At 44.1% G+C, this 18934-nt stretch overlaps 1 protein-coding gene across 1 annotated transcript in view; it reads right to left on the reverse strand.

Moving 5' to 3' along the window:
- LOC124804472 (prolactin-releasing peptide receptor-like) overlaps positions 1 to 18538 on the reverse strand; it is a 535930-nt gene extending 517392 nt beyond the window's left edge. Inside the window, exon 1 of the mRNA XM_047264759.1 lies at positions 18356 to 18538. Within this exon, the coding sequence (XP_047120715.1) occupies positions 18356 to 18538 (183 nt within the window). The remainder of the gene's footprint in view (positions 1 to 18355) is intronic.
- Between the last annotated feature and the right edge of the window lie 396 nt (positions 18539 to 18934).

Below are 18934 nucleotides of genomic sequence, written 5' to 3' on the forward strand. Positions count from 1 at the left end.
TGAAACACCCTGTATATGTGTATGTTTCGTATCTCCTACTAAACCATTCCACCGAATTCAACCAAATTTGGTATACATATCACTTAAGGTCACAATTCGTCACCTTTTAATTTATCACTTCTGAGTATTCGCGACACGTTTAACGGATAGTATTCACATAAACCATTAAATGTACCTGCAAAAGTATATCATTGTATGACATATTGTGGTGTGTATACTGTAAGACCTTTGGTACACACACCATCAGATTATTTGACTTGTTGCTCTAACGAAGTAGGCGTCAGCAATATGTCTCGTGGTCTTATTGTGGCATGTTTATCTTCTGCCGTTAGGTCAGACGATAGAAATGCCACTTGCGCGCTTAGAGTAGCAGATTGATGGTGACCAACTTTAAACAGAACTTGATTAATTTTGACACACATTTATTAAAATAATAAAAAGCATACATTACGTAACTTGATTCTGGATGCTATTTACAATTGACAATCTGAAGTTCCTTTGGTCTTGGTACGTTAATCTTATTCTCACATATCTCTGATACTAGACGAAGTGTCTGTTCATTTATCTTCATGGCTATGTACAGGAATATGGTAATCTTATTAGATGCAGACTGAAACTTGACTATAGACTGGTACAGACAAATGCAGACTGGTACAGACTGGTGCAGACAAATACAGACTGACTAATCAGAGGCCTGTACACTCGTTAGAATACCTCGCGCGTTCAGGTATCACTGCGCGAGTGTTATCCGCGAGGAGAAAAGGTTCTACGTTAGCAGCAATCTCATTGGCTGCGTTACATATTAATACGTGGATCGGTGGAAGCAGAATTCGGTCCATCTCTAAGGCAGCACCATCTCATAGTGCGGAGACGGACGAGCGCTGCGCCTGCGCTGTTGTGCTTAGTGGGGCGCGCTCTAGTGGGAAAGTCGTGTACGCGCTGACTACGCGGAACTATGTACACAACACACATAGTTCAGGCGATATGACGTCCACTGAGATGCGTGAGAAACTACTGCACCATGCATAACGTTCCAATTTATCGTTTATTTGATATTAACTCTATTGGAAACACATTTCACATACAGTATTCATAGATGACGCTGAATTAATCCACAAAAATACAGAGTGGTCCATTGATAGTGACCGGGCCAAATATCTCACGGAATAAGCATCAAACGATAAAACTACAAAGAACTAAACTCGTCTAGCTTGAATGGGGGAACCAGATGGCGCTATGGTTGGCCCGCTAGATGGCGCTGCCATAGGTCAAACGGATATCGACTGCGTTTCTTTAAGTAGGAACCTCCATTTTTTATTCCATATTCATGTAGTACGTAAAGAAATATGAATGTTTTAGTTGGGCCACTTTTTTCGCTCTGTCATAGATGGCACTGTAATAGTCACAAATTTATAAGTACGTGCTATCACGTAACATTCCGCCTGTGCGGACGGTATTTGCTTCGTGATACATTAGCCATGTTAATATGGACCGATTTCCAATTGCCGAAAAGGTCGATATCGTGTTGATGTATGGCTACTGCGATCAAAATGCCCTACGGGCGTGTGCTATGTATGCTGCTCGGTATCCATAACGACATCATCCAAGTGTCCGGACCGTTCGCCAGATAGTTACGTTATTTCAGGAAACAGGAAGTGTTCAGCCACATGTGAAACGTCAACCACGACCTGCAACAAATCTTGATGCCCAAGATGGTGTTTTAGCTGTTGTCGCGCTAATCCGCACATCAGTAGCAGACAAACTGCGCGAGAATCGGGAATCTCAAAATGTCGGTGTTGAGAATGCTACATGAACATCGATTGCACTCATACCATATTTCTATGCATCAGGAACTGCATGGCGACGACTTTGAATGTCGTGTACAGTTCTGCCACTGGGCACAAGAGATATTACTGGACGATAACACATTTTTTGCACGCGTTCTACTGAGAGACGAAGCGTCATTCACCAACAGCAGTAACGTAAACCGGCATAATATGCACTATTGGGCAACGGAAAATCCACGATTCCTGCGACAAGTGGAACATCAGCGATCTTGGCGGGTCAATGTATGGTGCGGCATTATGGGAGGAAGGATAATTGGCCCCCATTTTATCGATGGCAATCCAAACAGTTCAGTGTATGCTGACTTCCTACGTAATGTACTACCGATGTTACTACAAGATGTTTCACTGCATGACAGAATGGCGTTGTACTTCCAACATGATGGATGTCCGGCACATAGCTCGAGTGCGGTTGAAGCGGTATTGAATACCATATTTCATTTTGACAGGTGGATTGGTCGTCGAAGCACCAAACCATGGCCCGCACGTTCACCGGATCTGACGTCCTTTCTGTGGGGAAAGTTGAAGGATATTTGCTATCGTGATCTACATGCGTCAGCGCATTGTCAATGCATGTGCGAACACTACGGAAGGCGAACTACCCGCTGTTGAGAGGAATGTCGTTACACGTATTGCCAAATGCGTTGAGGTTGACAGACATCATTTTGATCATTTATTGCTTTAATGTGGTATTTACAGGTAATCACGCTGTAACAGCATGTTTTCTCATAAATGATAAGTTCACAAAGGTACATGTATCACATTGGAACAACCGAAATAAAACGTTCAAACGTACCTACGTTCTGTATTTTAATTTAAAAAACCTACCTGTTACCAACTGTTCATCTAAAATTGTGAACCATACGTTTGTGACTATTACACCGCCATCTATCACAAAGCGAAGAAAGTGGTCCAGCTAAAACATTCATATTTTTACGTACTACACGAATATGTAATAGAAAACGGGGGTTCCTATTTTTAAAAAGGCAGTTGATATCCGTTTGACCTATGGCAGCGCCATCTAGCGGGCCAGCCAAAGCGCCATCTGGTTTCCCCCTTCAAGCTAGACAAGTTTCGTTCTTTGTGGTTTTTTCGTTTGACGCTTATTTCGTGAGATATTTGGCCGGGTCACGATCAATGGACCACCCTGTATACATATTCCAAGCTTGAAGAAATAACACATGTGCACCTTTTAAAGTGGTTAAAATTGCAGTGCATATATCCACAACGATTTTTGAAATGGTGAGCTGTGTTATTCTGTGGCTAAAATCCAGACACTTAAAAGATTCCCCAGTAGCCAGGAAACATGTTACAACTAGCCTGCAACGTAACAGCGCATTTTCCGGAATTTTGTTCCTGATCTAGGCTTGTATGATCACAAAATGTGTAATTGTATGATTTAACTCTTACTTTCGAGAATGTGAGACAGTCTCCCTCATTACTGTGTTACACTTGCTAATTCCATCTTCTATCATACACAGCAGCTTCTCGAAAAATGCCATGTCCATCCTCACGAAGCTCCGAAATTCATGAAGATCTTCGAGCCTCAATTCTTTCGTAAGCAGTGAATGTAATCCCCTGCCTTACCCTTTCTTTTCAGCCTGGATCGAACTCAACGACGTCTGGCTTTCCGTTTTCGCCATCGTTCTGCCTTAATCCGAAGATTTACTGTCACCGCATCACCGCCGGGGCAACAGCTAGCAAAACAAGTGGATCCTCCATGTGGAAAATGCTGTATAAATACATATACTTGTGTAACCAAGTGTCGTAATATAAAACTAACAGTTGAGTTTCTAATTCACAACAGTAGTAATCTACATAAAAGAATAACAATTACTTAATAAATAATGACAAAAAAACATTTTCATCTGAAATAAAATCCCTGAGTCACATAAATAATTCGAACGGATGACGTTCCAAAATGTCACAAGATTCCCCTTGTGTTTCGCGCGGTAGAACAAACTACACTCCTGGAAATGGAAAAAAGAACACATTGACACCGGTGTGTCAGACCCACCATACTTGCTCCGGACACTGCGAGAGGGCTATACAAGCAATGATCACACGCACGGCACAGCGGACACACCAGGAACCGCGGTGTTGGCCGTCGAATGGCGCTAGCTGCGCAGCATTTGTGCACCGCCGCCGTCAGTGTCAGCCAGTTTGCCGTGGCATACGGAGCTCCATCGCAGTCTTTAACACTGGTAGCATGCCGCGACAGCGTGGACGTGAACCGTATGTGCAGTTGACGGACTTTGAGCGAGGGCGTATAGTGGGCATGCGGGAGGTCGGGTGGACGTACCGCCGAATTGCTCAACACGTGGGGCGTGAGGTCTCCACAGTACATCGATGTTGTCGCCAGTGGTCGGCGGAAGGTGCACGTGCCCGTCGACCTGGCACCGGACCGCAGCGACGCGCGGATGCACGCCAAGACCGTAGGATCCTACGCAGTGCCGTAGGGGACCGCAACGCCACTTCCCAGCAAATTAGGGACACTGTTGCTTCTGGGGTATCGGCGAGGACCATTCGCAACCGTCTCCATGAAGCTGGGCTACGGTCCCGCACACCGTTAGGCCGTCTTCCGCTCACGCCCCAACATCGTGCAGCCCGCCTCCAGTGGTGTCGCGACAGGCGTGAATGGAGGGACGAATGGAGACGTGTCGTCTTCAGCGATGAGAGTCGCTTCTGCCTTGGTGCCAATGATGGTCGTATGCGTGTTTGGCGCCGTGCATGTGAGCGCCACAATCAGGACTGCATACGACCGAGGCACACAGGGCCAACACCCGGCATCATGGTGTGGGGAGCGATCTCCTACACTGGCCGTACACCACTGGTGATCGTCGAGGCGACACTGAATAGTGCACGGTACATCCAAACCGTCATCGAACCCATCGTTCTACCATTCCTAGACCGGCAAGGGAACTTGCTGTTCCAACAGGACAATGCACGTCCGCATGTATCCCGTGCCACCCAACGTGCTCTAGAAGGTGTAAGTCAACTACCCTGGCCAGCAAGATCTCCGGATCTGTCCCCCATTGAGCATGTTTGGGACTGGATGAAGCGTCGTCTCACGCGGTCTGCACGTCCAGCACGAACGCTGGTCCAACTGAGGCGTCAGGTGGAAATGGCGTGGCAAGCCGTTCCACAGGACTACATCCAGCATCTCTACGATCGTCTCCATGGGAGAATAACAGCCTGCATTCCTGCGAAAGGTGGATATACACTGTACTAGTGCCGACATTGTGCATGCTCTGTTGCCTGTGTCTATGTGCCTGTGGTTCTGTCAGTGTGATCATGTGATGTATCTGACCCCAGGAATGTGTCAATAAAGTTTCCCCTTCCTGGGACAATGAATTCACGGTGTTCTTATTTCAATTTCCAGGAGTGTACTTCATAAGAGAACAGACGGTTCAGTTGGCGTTTCGCGCGTTATCACTCTCTACTGCGCATGTACGCCACAATAGTCTAATAGGATGGTGTAATAGATCTACGTGAACCACCTTGTAGCTACAGATATGTACACTTGGGGGCGCTAGTGACTAGGTCTATGATTTAGGAGCATCGTGTAATACGGGCTTAAGTGAAGGCTGTCAGCCATTGTGTTGTCCGTGGTGAGATGTAATGTCTGAAATTCGTTATTCTCCGCACACTCTTGCACTGTGGATCTAGGAACATTGAACTCCTTAACGATTTCCGAAATGGAAAGTCCCATGCGCCTATCTCCAGCTACGATTTCGAGTTCAAAGTCTGTTAATTCCCGTCTTCAGACCATAATCACGTCGGAAATCATTTCACATGGATCAAATGGGTAAAAATGGCAGCTCTGTCGGTGAACTTCACTTTAAGACATTATGTATGCCATAACAGCGCCATCTGTATATGTGCCTATCGGTATCCCACAACATTCCTCAGATTCTGTTAAGAGGACAACATTCGCGAGTATTTAAAATCATCCACTTTGCCAAGAGTGGTTCCGTTGTTCAAGAAAACCTATCTCCAATAAAAAGTATAGGAACAAATAAAGCTTATGTGGAGTTCAACTTCTTAATTATTGAAAACTTTCCCAACGCATTTTGTTTTAAACGATGCTAGCCTACAAAAGTTTACGTAATATATTATGCACTGTAGCATATTTACCCTGAAGTATTTGTGACAAAAGCTTAAATTAATCTGTAAATGAAAACAAATTTTTAGCTCAGTCTCACTCAGGAAATGTTGAACAAATTTCATGAGAGGTGGATTGGTCGTCGAAGCACCATACCATGGCCCTCACGTTCACTGGATCTGGCTTCCCCGGATTTCTTTCTGGGGGTAAAGTTGAAGGATATTTGCTATCGTGATCCACCGACAACGCCTGACAACATGGGTCAGCGCATTGCCAATGCATGTGCGAACATTAGGGAAGGCGAACTACTCGCTGTTGAGAGGAATGTCGTTACACGTATTGCCAAATGCATTGAGGTTGACGGACATCATTTTGAGCATTTATTGTTTTAATTTGGTATTTACAGGTAATCACGCTGTAACAGCATGTTTTCTCAAAAATGATAATTTCACATAGGTACATGTATCACATTGGAACAACCGAAATAAAATGTTCAAACGTACCCACATTCTGTCTTTTAATTTAAAAAACCTACCTGTTACCAACTGCTCCTCTAAAATTGTTTGTGGCTAATACAGCGCCATCCATCACAATGCGTAAAAGTGGTCCAACGAAAACATTCACATTTCTTTACGGACTACACGAGTATGTAATAAAAAATGGGGGTTCTTATTTTTTTAAAAAAAACGCAGTTGTTATCCGTTTGGCCTATGGCAGCACCGTCTAGCTGGCCAACCATAGCGCCATCTGGTTCCCCCTTCAAGCTAGACAAGTTTCATTCTTTGTAGTTTTTTCGTTTGACGCTTATTTCTTGAGAAATTTGGCCCGATCACGATCAATGGTCCACGCTGTATATGGTTCAAATGGCTCTGAGCACTATGGGACTTAACTTCTGAGGTCATCAGTCCCCTAGAACTTAAAACTACTTAAACCTAACTAACCTAAGGACATCCATGCCTGAGGCAGGATTCGAACATGCGACCGTAGCGGTCGCGCGGTTCCAGACTGTATCGCCTAGAACCACTCGGCAACCCCGGTGGGCTCCACGCTGTATATCACGGCACAACACGCAGTTCAGGAGATGTCATGTTATAAACACTCAGATACGTGAAAACGAGACTACATGACAAAATTCGCTAGGTATGTAGGTGTATTGTGTGGATATGGAAATATGGGTGCTTCATGGTAAATATGTGTGACTAGTGCGTAGTAAAGCAAGCCATTGGTAGAAGGCTCCAGAGAAAGCCCAGGATACACATACTGCCTACTGCCTGGAAAGAAATTTTGTAGGGATAAGAACCAACAACCTCCTACTGGTCTAAGGGTGATAACGTGGAGCCACAAGGCGGTAGGAGACGGATAGAGATGGAAAGAAGAGATTGACAGGGAAAGAGAAAGAAGGAGATGGACAGAGAAAGGAAAGAGGAGGAAATGAAAGGGGGGGGGGGGGACGAGATGGACGTACGGAAGGGAAGGTAGGGTTAAATAATTGAATAGGGTGGAGGAAAGGAGGGGTTGTATAGGGGGGGGGGATATGGAGAAAGAGGAGGAGGCGGAGACAGACTAATAGAAGAATGTAATAAATACACGTCTGGTTAACGGTGGAATTCAGTTAGCAGTGGATGCTACACCGTCGTGTCTTGAGACCTCGGTGTAACGTGATAAAGACTATACCGTGATCCAGATTTTATTGACTTGATGACATGCTTGCTGCAAACACTGCCCTGTCCCGATACATCGAGATGGTTCTGGCAAGATAAGGATCTCATGACTTATCGGCAAAAAGGTCGTTAAAGATAGACCATAAACACGGATTGGGCATGGATCGGGACGGAGATTATCTGCGTCCCATCAAAGAAACCATCTTGGCATTCGACTTCAGCTATTTACAGAAATCATTGACAACCAATGTCCGGACTTGGATATGAACCGTCATCCTCTCGAATACGAATCCTATGTATTAACCACAGCACCATCTCGCTCGTTACGGCAGGCCGTAGTTTGCTAAGTATGCAGAAGAACTTGCTATTCACTTCTTCACTGCTCAGAGCTAAATCGAACGTCGGTGATCTCTTTTAGAGGACTGGATAGTAATATGAATGTGAAAAATCTTTTCTGAATAGAGGAATAGAAACTCACCCATAAGGAAAATTTTGAATTTGATGGTCGTTGACGTAGAGATGAACAGGAAACCGTTGGAAAAAAGGAAACGGTCGTGACGCACAACAGAGATCCAGGTCTTCGTGTACAGTGACCGCACTGACAGAGGAATCACATCGCTTGATAATTCACGAATCGCAAGTATCCACTCCTGATCTACTCTGGGTTGTTCTGAATATCGGGTCGATGTTTTTAGGTACAGTAATAACCCTCAAGAAATTATTACACTGTACGATGTTATATGGATTTCAAGAGAAGGAAAGAAAAAGATACCTATTAGAAGCTGAGTGCGTGACAGTAACAAAAATGGTGGAGCAATATGTGCGCGTAATGATGAAGTCTCCACTTTGTAGATAAGGCCTAATTCATCCAGTACGATCGAGCGAGGTGGCGCAGTGGTTAGCACACTGGACTCGTATTCGGGAGGGCGACAGTTCAATCCCGCGTCTGGCCATCCTGATTTAGGTTTTCCGTGATTTCCCTAAATCGCTTCAAGCAAATGCCGTGATAGTTCCTTTGAAAGGGCACGTCCGACTTCCTCTCCCGTCCTCCCCGAGACCGATGACCTCGCTGCCTGGTCTCCTCTTCCAAACAAGCCCCGCAACACATTCCATCCAGTACGAGATGTCAGATGATTGATGACATTATGACTGCAGTAAGAATATGCTTTAGAATTAAATCACAATAATTTACAAGGATACGTTGCAGCATCAGTATGTTAACAAATTAAAAAGAGAAATCTTTCACAAAATCAGGAACGAAAGCCAGAGAAATTAATGGAAAACCGCATGTGTTTCTCGTAGATGTGAGAATAAATTTATGATTTTATCTCTGAGGTATAATGTGTGCCTTCTTTTAAGCGTTCATATGTAGAAAGTACGCCGGCCGAAGTGGCCGTGCGGTTAAAGGCGCCGCAGTCTGGAACCGCAAGACCGCTACGGTCGCAGGTGCGAGTCCTGCCTCGGGCATGGATGTTTGTGATGTCCTTAGGTTAGTTAGGTTTAACTAGTTCTAAGTTCTAGGGGACTAATGACCTCAGCAGTTGAGTCCCATAGTGCTCAGAGCCATTTGAACCATTTTTTTTGTAGAAAGTACATAATGCAAAATACTTGTCAATAATATTCTGTTTTACTCCATTACGTTAGTTTTTTATATCAAGAGCGTTTTTCGTTCCGATGCGGCGTATGGTGCTAGTGTATGCAATATACCTGGACAGTCTATTACAGACAGTTGTATCACTGAACATGGCAACAATTTGCGAGCCAACCGACATTGAACGTGCGTAGGTAATCGGTCGAATCGAACTCTTCGATCACAAGATATATGAGACTGCCCAAAAGTTTCAGAAGTCAACGATGTTTAGCGGGGTTCTGTAATATCGCAGATAGAACTTTCATTCATGTTTCCGTCTTTGTCAAACAACTAGTCAACTTCTTAATCTCACTACACATCGGGGTGTACACTTTTATGAAATTTTCTGCGTCAGTTGAGAGGCAGGTAGAGATTCGAAGCCGGCCGAGGTGACCTAGCGGTTCTAGGCGCTACAGTCCGGAACCGCGCGACCGCTACGGTCGTAGGTTCGAATCCTGCCTCGGGCATGGATGTGTGTGATGTCCTTAGGTTAGTTAGGTTTAAGTAGTTCTAAGTTCTAGGGGACTGATGACCTCAGATGTTAAGTCCCATAGTGTTCAGAGCCAAGAGATTCGAACTCGGTCCTTGCATTCCGTGGACAATACCCTTACCGAATGTGTTCTGTTGGTTGCGAAAGAGATGGGCGAAAAATATAACATGATAAGTTTAATCTTCTTTGTTGTAGTATTCTGCAAAATGCAAAGTTGTAAAATAATTATTGATAGCTCGCATTTAAGGCTGACGTGTAGGCGTACACTGTTGCTACTAACCTTGGTTTGTCCGAAAAAGATATTGGCCGAACGCTAGTATGTCAGTTCGCGTTAGCAACGCTTCGGAGGCTGCTCGATCGACCAGTAAGCCGGTGACATCTTTGGCAGGTCAGCAGCCGTCGACCACTCGGTCACGCCTGCACTTAGTTGATTAAGAGACCTGTTATCCTGTTTGATCTAGAAGGGTGTGTGCTTGTTTGTCCTACGGCTGCTGCACACTGTTCGTGAATGACTTGTTATTTTACTTATATTTTAGCATCTCCATCTAGTAATTACCTTCTTTGCGGACCGGTGAACTACATAATGACTTCTTACGTTACTGGCCAATAAAACAGTAAAACTGCATGTAAACGGTTCAAAATATGTTAAACGCTCGGGAGGACGCATGGTAAAGCTATAACTGCTTACGGTGACTGATGCTTTAGCGTACCGCTAGAACAAATTTAATACGTAGCCAGGGTTCGGCTAGAATGAGGAAGTACTTCGCCACGTGAACGAGAGAAGTTTCACTGCAAATAGCAGGGGCTTACCGTATAACACCAGGACACACTCCAATGATGATTTCAGGGTTTGGCTCTTTGATTATATCTTAGGATGTAGAGGAGCAATAAATGAATTCCCGGACGGTAAAACGTAAAGAGAAGTGATATTGTGGGCAAATTGGAAATAAAAAATGGAAGTTTAGCTGGACGCATGGGATAATAGGAACACTCGATGTGAAACGTGCTTCACAAATATTCCCAAAGAGGAGGAAATATGGCTGCACGTTCAGCATTGTATCTTCCCAAGGGCTACATTCGTCTACATGAAACGAAGTAACGCACGTAAAGGAGGCATATGAGACTATAGACAACTTGAAGGATATTATCGTGGGGTGTATAATGCATAGGTTTGTTGCAGAGGAAGACCTGTTTGCTTCGAGAAGAAAAGTATACATACTATACTCAGATGCTTAATATCAAACCTCGTGCTAAAGGTGACGTTTTAGAAACTATAGTGATTCAACGTGGTGAGAGGCCTTCTGCCTCCCGGGAAGCATACTAGAGTTTCGAAAAGTGAAGGGAATACTTCGAACGGGCATGACAAATGTGTATATATTGAAAATTAAATTTCCTCTTCATACGTTCATGGAATGTCGTTAACGTAGCAATAATACACAAAAGAGTATATGTGTACAGACACTAACTCTTACTATTTTTGCGCATGTGCTTGCATTTTTTTTACAAAAAGGGTGATGAAGCAGCCGGCCGCTGGTAGCCGAGTGGTTCTAGACGCTTCAGTCTGGAACTGCGCGACCGCTACGGTCGCAGGTTCGAATCCTGCTTCGGGCATGGATGTATGTGATGTCCTCAGGTTAGTTAGGTTTAAGTAGTTCTAAGTCTAGGGGACTGATGACCTGAGATGTTAAGTCCCATTGTGCTGAGAGCCATTTGAACCATTTTTTTGTGATGAAGCAAGAAAAAGACTTTGGTAAATGGCTAATCTGTAACAGGAAGTGTCAGGAGAAAGAGTGCTTGACTTCCATAATACTTTTAGCTTGTAATATCAAGTACGGCGTTAAAAAAACACGAGGGAGATATTTAGACATCCGGAAGGTATCAGATGTTTTATATTACCTCGAGACAGAAATCCGGAAATCAGATATTAAGTGATTAGGCGTAACGAGAAGTAGCTACAAAATCAGATAGTAAATTTGTAATTATGAGGAGTAGGCTGGAATTCAACAGAATCGTCAAGAAGGAGCAACGTACAATAAAATAGGATAATTAATTATTGGTGAATGACGAAGTGTGTTCAAAACCTCTGAGGCTGTTGATACTGTGGTAGTGAATACCGTATTGGGTAGTTTAGTTCATATGGAATGGATATCTCTAAAACGAATAATCACATATGTTAGACGGGAAAGCACAGGTATCCAAAAGAAACTGTGGTTAACAGTGATCAATGAAAGAAGGAAATTCCAATTTAATCAAGAAAAGGAACGGATTTAGCACGTAAATGAAATCAGTAGGAAGTAAGCGAAACGACTGCAGAAAAAAGGATGAAGAAATCTAAGACCAGTTGTCGGGAAGACAGATTTAGTGTACGTAATAGTCAAAAGAGGTTTCAGGGAATTTTAAAGCATGTGCAGCAACATGAAGAGTGCACTAGAAAATCAACAGATAAAGGAGAGAGCGAACAGGTGAAAGCAGTGAACTGGGGGCTTCTGCGATGGAAGAGAAGCAGCTTCTAACGTGAAAGAAGTGGATTTCAATTGAACGATCTGCCATTAAAACTTTACAGAACTTCCAATAAAACAAAGCAGAAGATAAATATAATTTCTTCGAGATTTCTAAAATCACTTGGGGCCGGCCGAAGTGGCCGTGCGGTTAAAGGCGCTGCAGTCTGGAACCGCAAGACCGCTACGGTCGCAGGTTCGAATCCTGCCTCGGGCATGGATGTTTGTGACGTCCTTAGGTTAGTTAGGTTTAACTAGTTCTAAGTTCTAGGGGACTAATGACCTCAGCAGTTGAGTCCCATAGTGCTCAGAGCCATTTGAACCATTTGAAAATCACTTGGGGGAATTAGCCCGTAAAATTTATAAAACTGAGGGCGTACAACCGGAATATCTTCACGATGTTAGCTGGGGGGGAAGGCGCGGAGTGGGTCGATGGTAGGGAAATGCGTGAGATACTGAACAATCAATATCCAACTTAATGAACACAATGATACACAGATGAATGGAAAAGAAAATTGAAGATCACGTAGAAGTTTACCCGTTTGGTTTTAGGAGAGGTAAAACCAGCAGGTCGGGAATTCTCAAGTTACATGTGATAATGGAAGTAAGACTTTCATAGGCTCTGTTGACTGAGAAAAAATTTGATAGTGTAAATTCGTGTAAGATACTATAAATCATTAGAAAAATTGGTGTAAGCTGTGGAGGAAGATGGTTAAATGTGTAAAGGAACGAAGAAGCAACAATAAGACTGAAAGACGTAGAGACGAATGCTCGAATTAAAAACAGAATAAGGCATGGATACAGTCTTTCTCCACTACTATTTCACCTGTAAATCAACAATGAGCGACATGAAAGAAAGATTCAGAAGTGTGATTGAAATTTAACGCGAAAGGACATCAGTGGTAAGGTAGGCAAATGATGATGTTATCCACTACGAAAGTGAGGAAGAGTTGGATAATCTGCTGAAAGGAATGAACACTCTAGTGAGCACGGTGTGAAATCCTAAGAGTAACCGGAAGAAAGAAGAAAGTATTGTGGAGTAACAGAAATGAGATAAGAAACGAATTTTATATCAAAATTGGATTCTGAGGCGTAAAGAGAGCTAAGGAATTCTGAAATCCTTCTACCTTCTATGGAAAACAAAGCATGAGAGACGACACAAGGAGGATATAAGTTATATACTAGCACAGGAAACGAGTACAATACTGATAAAGAGAAGTCTACTGTATCAAACGTACACAGGCCGTAATTTGAGAAAGGAATTTATGAGAGTATACGTCTGAGTATAACATTATATGAACTGTGGGAAAAAGGTAAAAGGACAAGATCGAAGTGTTTGAGACTTGGTGTTAAGGGATATTGAAAATTAAGTGGCCTAAAGAAATAAGGAATATCTCCAAAGAATCGGCAAAGAAAGGTATATGTGGAGAAACAACATTAACTGGATGACGAGATGGGATGACAGATAGTGTATTAACACATTAGGGAGTGATTTCCACCAATTGTTAACAAGAATGGGTAAAACGTGAATATTTGTTTGAAGATGAAACATACACGAAAATAGCAAGAATCAACGTCCCTACAAATGTTCTGTTTTCTGTAGTATTGCTACGTTCATGACACTTCATGAGCGTATGAAAGAGAAATTTATTTCCCAATATATACACTTGGATCATGCCCCAGTCGCAAGAAGTCATTCCTCTTACGCTTTGCGCCCTTCCGTGCTCCCATGTCACTTTTCGAAACTCTAGTGTGCATCCTGAGAGACAGAAGACTTTTCAACATGCCTGATCAGACCAAGAGGCCAGGGTAGCTACAGCTATGATTCAAAGAAGACACGGGATGTTTCGTAGACCATCGAGTGACACGTCTGTCATCGTTAGCTGAATTTAGAATCAAGGTCCTGGCCACCTGAAATTGGGAGTATAATGTAAGTATTGCTGTAGGAACACTTAGAATGCAGCGGTGCACAAATTCGATACATTATCACCAGGACTTACTATAGTGTCTGAAACATCGCCATAAACGCAAGGTTTGATATTATGCATCTGAATATAGTATGTAACACACAGTTCTTTCAGGACAGAAACAGTCTTGGATGTGAAATTATTTAATGACAATTACGTGTTTCACTCATTTGGGGCATCATCAAATTTTCTACAAAAGCAAGAAAACAATCAATTACACGATAAATGACTCATGGGTCACGTATCCAGCTACTTTTTTATGAATTTTAGTTCTGGTTGTCCGCGAAGCCGTGCAAGATACGACCATGCGCTTTTCGTGCATTCGTATCTAACTGTGTGGTTTCTTGTTTTTCTAGACTTTCCTAAAGGACCAAACTGCTAAGGTCATCGGTCCCTAGACTTACACACTGTTTAAACGCACTTAAACTAACTTATGCTATGAACAACACACACCCCCATACCCTCAGGGAGAACTCGAACCTCCGACGAGAGGGGTCGCGCAATCCATGTCATGGCGTTTTTATAGACTATCTGATGATGTCCCAAAAGGGTGAATCGCGTCACTGACATTAAATAATTTCGCAACCGAGACTATTTTAGTTTTGACACACTTTTAAACCGGTTGCAGTAACAACCAGCCGCGATGGAATGGGAAAAATTATACGTACAGTTCAAAATGCTTCAAATGGCTCTGAGCACTATGGGACTTAACTTCTGAGGTCATCACTCTCCTAGAACTTAGAACTACTTAAACCTAACTAACCTAAGGACATCACACACATCCATGCCGAAGGCAGGATTCGAACCTGCGACCGTAGCGGTGGCGCGGTTCCAGACTGTAGCGCTTAGAACCGCTCGGCCACACCGGCCGGCAAACGTATGCATTATACGCCCCTTGATAATATCCTTCAGCGATTAAGGCTCTCCACAGTCTTATACGCTACTCTTAAGTCTGTTACTGCAGTTTTTCAGTGGTGAACAAGAATGCTCTGGCGTACGCTGATAGATTCAACGTAAATAGTAAGGAGATAAGAGGACAAACAAAAAAATTAATAGTTCAGTCAAAGTCAAAGTTGGCCACAGAGCTTAAATATTCACACTGGAGAACGTTGCTCTAAGTTTGGTTGTAAAGTAGTACAATGTACGTGACGTAGTGATTACAAAGGTCGCACTGTGCAGTTGACAAAGCCAAACAATACACTTCAGGTTAAGGAGGTGATAGGAATAAAAATGCGAGTAATAAGGTCAAGATTGAGAAAGTTATGTAATTAATGATCGGATAAGTAATGGTTGAAGCATTTAGATAGTTAAAAGATTTAGCGCATACAACTTACGGTTTCTTCAGTGGTGGGTGCATTATGATGTCAGAATGGAATCCAATTTAATGGAACGAGTACCATGTGAAACCAACAGAAATGGCTGCGACAAATTCTGTAGAGTCATTTTGTTATATATTCAGCATTGCTGCTCCAAATTGCACTGTCCGTTTTGTTTCTTTATTTTCTCACGACGTCTACATGGTGACATGATGTGAGAGGATTACTGTATAGATATCGACATTCCTTAACAGCACGTCTCTTAGCAGCTTTATGTTAAAGTACCCTCAACTGCGTAACATACTGTAGACTCGGCATAATGTGAGAAGTTACTTTGGATAAGGGAATTTCCTTCTACTCAATCTTTCCCATAGGGAGAGGGGTGGTAGTGACAGGTTCTTCAGTTAGGTGCTTATAGGGCATTATGTTTTGACGCAATTGATAATATTCATCCGTGGAAAAGCAACAGTTTCTTAAATGCAATTAAAATGTTCGTGAATCACGAAACATGTAGAAAAGTGAACTACCTTCAAAATAGTTTCCATCTGAAATACTGAATTTGTTTCAAAGTTTCATCCATCTATGGAGCTTTTTAATTAGTCTTCAGTAGCTCCAGTATCTACTTACTGTCAGTTCTTTTCCGTCGTGAAAAAATTTCTCGTTAAAATACTTATTCACTCTGGAGAACTGGGAAAAATGGCTGTGTCACATGCGGCAATAGTTCGGTGGTGCCATCCGTGTCTCTTTGGTTTAAGCTGGGGTCCTTACAGTGCAACACTAGATCGCTCTAGTGTAAAAGATGTTGAGCCGTGGCGGCTAATGTCACTATCAATAACTTTTAGCTGGGGGCACAAATTACTCCCTTGTGCGGTTACCGCTGCCTCGCCTAGTCTTCAAAAACGGCCGCTAGAGTCACGTCTAGGGAGAGGCCTCCGAAGAGCGCGGTGCAAGCAGTTGATGGGTAGTTTTCGCGCAGTGTGGAGCAGGGGACAGCAGCAGTGCTTTGAGCAATGGACACCCGGTGCGGATCGGAACGACGTCTTTAACGGGTCATCGGTCACCCTTCTTCGCCAGTATGTTTAGGAATGGAGGCATTCCGTGCAGGGAACCATGACCTTCAAGAAGCCCCAACAGCTGCGCGAACTGTTCGCCATCATTTGTCTCATTCGTAAGCCAAAAAAAACATACCCCAATTCAGGGAAAATTTCGGTGTCACTTGGCAGAAGATTTCAGCAAAACACACGACCAAGAGATTATTAATAACCTGTCACAAAAGATTTTGCCAGGTGTTCTCAGAGAACACGAGCAGAACTCCGAGGACTTCGGATTACTCAAAACTTCCACTTGCAATATCTCTAAGGAACGATAAAGTGGAACGAACGCTCACAACAAACTCAATGACGAACAAAGAGAGTTGTAGGCGAAATTATACAAGATTCAGACACCAGACACACGTAATAATGATCACCGACGGACCAGACGGATCGTGCAGATCGTTCTTTTACAACACTTTGGTGCCATATCCTACGTGATGAAAAAAAGTCTGTGTTACCAGTAGCTTCGACAGCAATTGCGGCGAACCTTTTCCCTTGTTAGAGAACTTCAAATTCTCTCTTTCCAAGTTGCCTATTCCTATCCACAAAACCTCCTTGTAGCCTATAAGGCTTAATTTGGAACAAGCTGAATTAGTACGAATATGGTCATTGATAATTTAGGATGAACTTTCAGTGGTACCAAAACACGCTCTTCGGATCATCTGTCGGGACCTTTCTTGAAGAGAACATACAGTGAGGAAAAAAAATGGTTCTAATGGCTCTGAGCACTACGGGACTTAACTGCTGTGGTCAGCAGTCCCCTAGAATTTAGAACACACATCCATGGCCGAGGCAGGATTCGAACCTGCGACCGTAGCGGTCGCGCAGTTCCAGACTGAAGCGCTACAGTGAAGAGCCAAAGAAACTGTTGTAGTACTTGCAGTGGATCCTGATGCAGTTTGGAGTTCCTGTGTGATGGTCTGGGTAGATGTCTGCTTATTACACATTACGACCCTCCTCAACTGTCGACGGTCTGTGTCAGACAACAGACGAGGTCGGCCTGTACGCTTTTGTACCGTAGGTGTCCCTTCACGTTTCCACTTCAGTAGCACATGGGAAACAGCGGACCTAGTGGTGTTTATGAGTGTGGAAATCTCGCGTACAGACATATGGCACAAGTGACGCCCACTGATCTGACCACGTTCGAAGTCGCATGATTTCCGCTGAGCGCCCCATTCTGCTCTTTCACAACGTCTAATTACTACTGAGGTCGCTGGTATGGAGTACCTGGCTGTAGGCTGCAGCACAATGCACCTAATACGAAAGACGTATGTTTTTGGTGGTATCCGGATACTTTTGATCACATAGTCTACGTTCATGGCAGAATAGGAGCATATACAGGGATGTAACGTGAATTCGTGTTTATTATTTTAGGTCACTCGGTTCATTTTTAAAGATGTTTTCTCTTCATTCCTACAACTACTAATATCTCGAAGACTATACTTATTTCAAATACTGTCATTTATTACGGTTATTAAAGTGCGAAAGATTCGCACGGGTCTCCTGATAAAAACCATTGGGATACCGTTTATATGTGTGCAATGCATGCGACGTTTGAAGAGCTTGAAATTGCTCGAATACCATAATTTCTAGAAGTCTGAACTATGACTGAAAACACTAAATCTCGGTAAGAATCTGACTGCTGAAGGTGATGCCAGTGAATCTTATGGAAACCTTTTGTGTTTCCAGTTTACTCGGTCGGCTGCACGGCTTACAGCTTGCTTGGAACAGGTGTGAGCGGCTGACCTACCTGCATCATGGGCAGGCAGTAGCAGAGCGTGCGGCCGAAGACCCAGTTGTTGAGGATGAGCACGGCGAAGGTGGCGGGCAGCACGGCGGCCGCCTGCGCCAGGTTGGCGACGGCGAGGCTGGCGAAGAGCGCGCGCGTGCCGCGGTCGTGCAGCTGCGCGCGGCACGCCACGGCGGCCAGCATGGCCACGTTGAGGACGGCGCCGGCCACCGCCAGCAGGCCGTACAGCGCCGCCAGCGCCGGCCACGCCGCCTGCAGGGAGCCCTTCACCTGCGGCCGCGCCGCCCACGCCACGGCCGCCGCCTCCTGCTCCTGCTCCAGCTCCAGGCTGGAGTTGCCGCCCCCAGCGTCGGGCGCGGCGCTTCCCGCCTGCGCGCTCGCCACGTGCCGCAGCAGGTTCTGCAGGAAGTCGCCGTTCCCCCATATGTCTCCATCCTCCATGGCGACCCTCCTCTTCTTCCTATTCCCGGGTGGCTGATTCTGTCACGTCGAACACTTTATACTGGCTGCCTGATTCCGTTCACGTCAAACAATGTGTACGACTCTTTGCACACTATCTGCGTTCCTTAGAGCGAACAG

Source organism: Schistocerca piceifrons, chromosome 1, assembly GCF_021461385.2.
Source record: "Schistocerca piceifrons isolate TAMUIC-IGC-003096 chromosome 1, iqSchPice1.1, whole genome shotgun sequence".
In the NCBI taxonomy this organism is placed as follows: Eukaryota; Metazoa; Arthropoda; class Insecta; order Orthoptera; family Acrididae; genus Schistocerca; species Schistocerca piceifrons.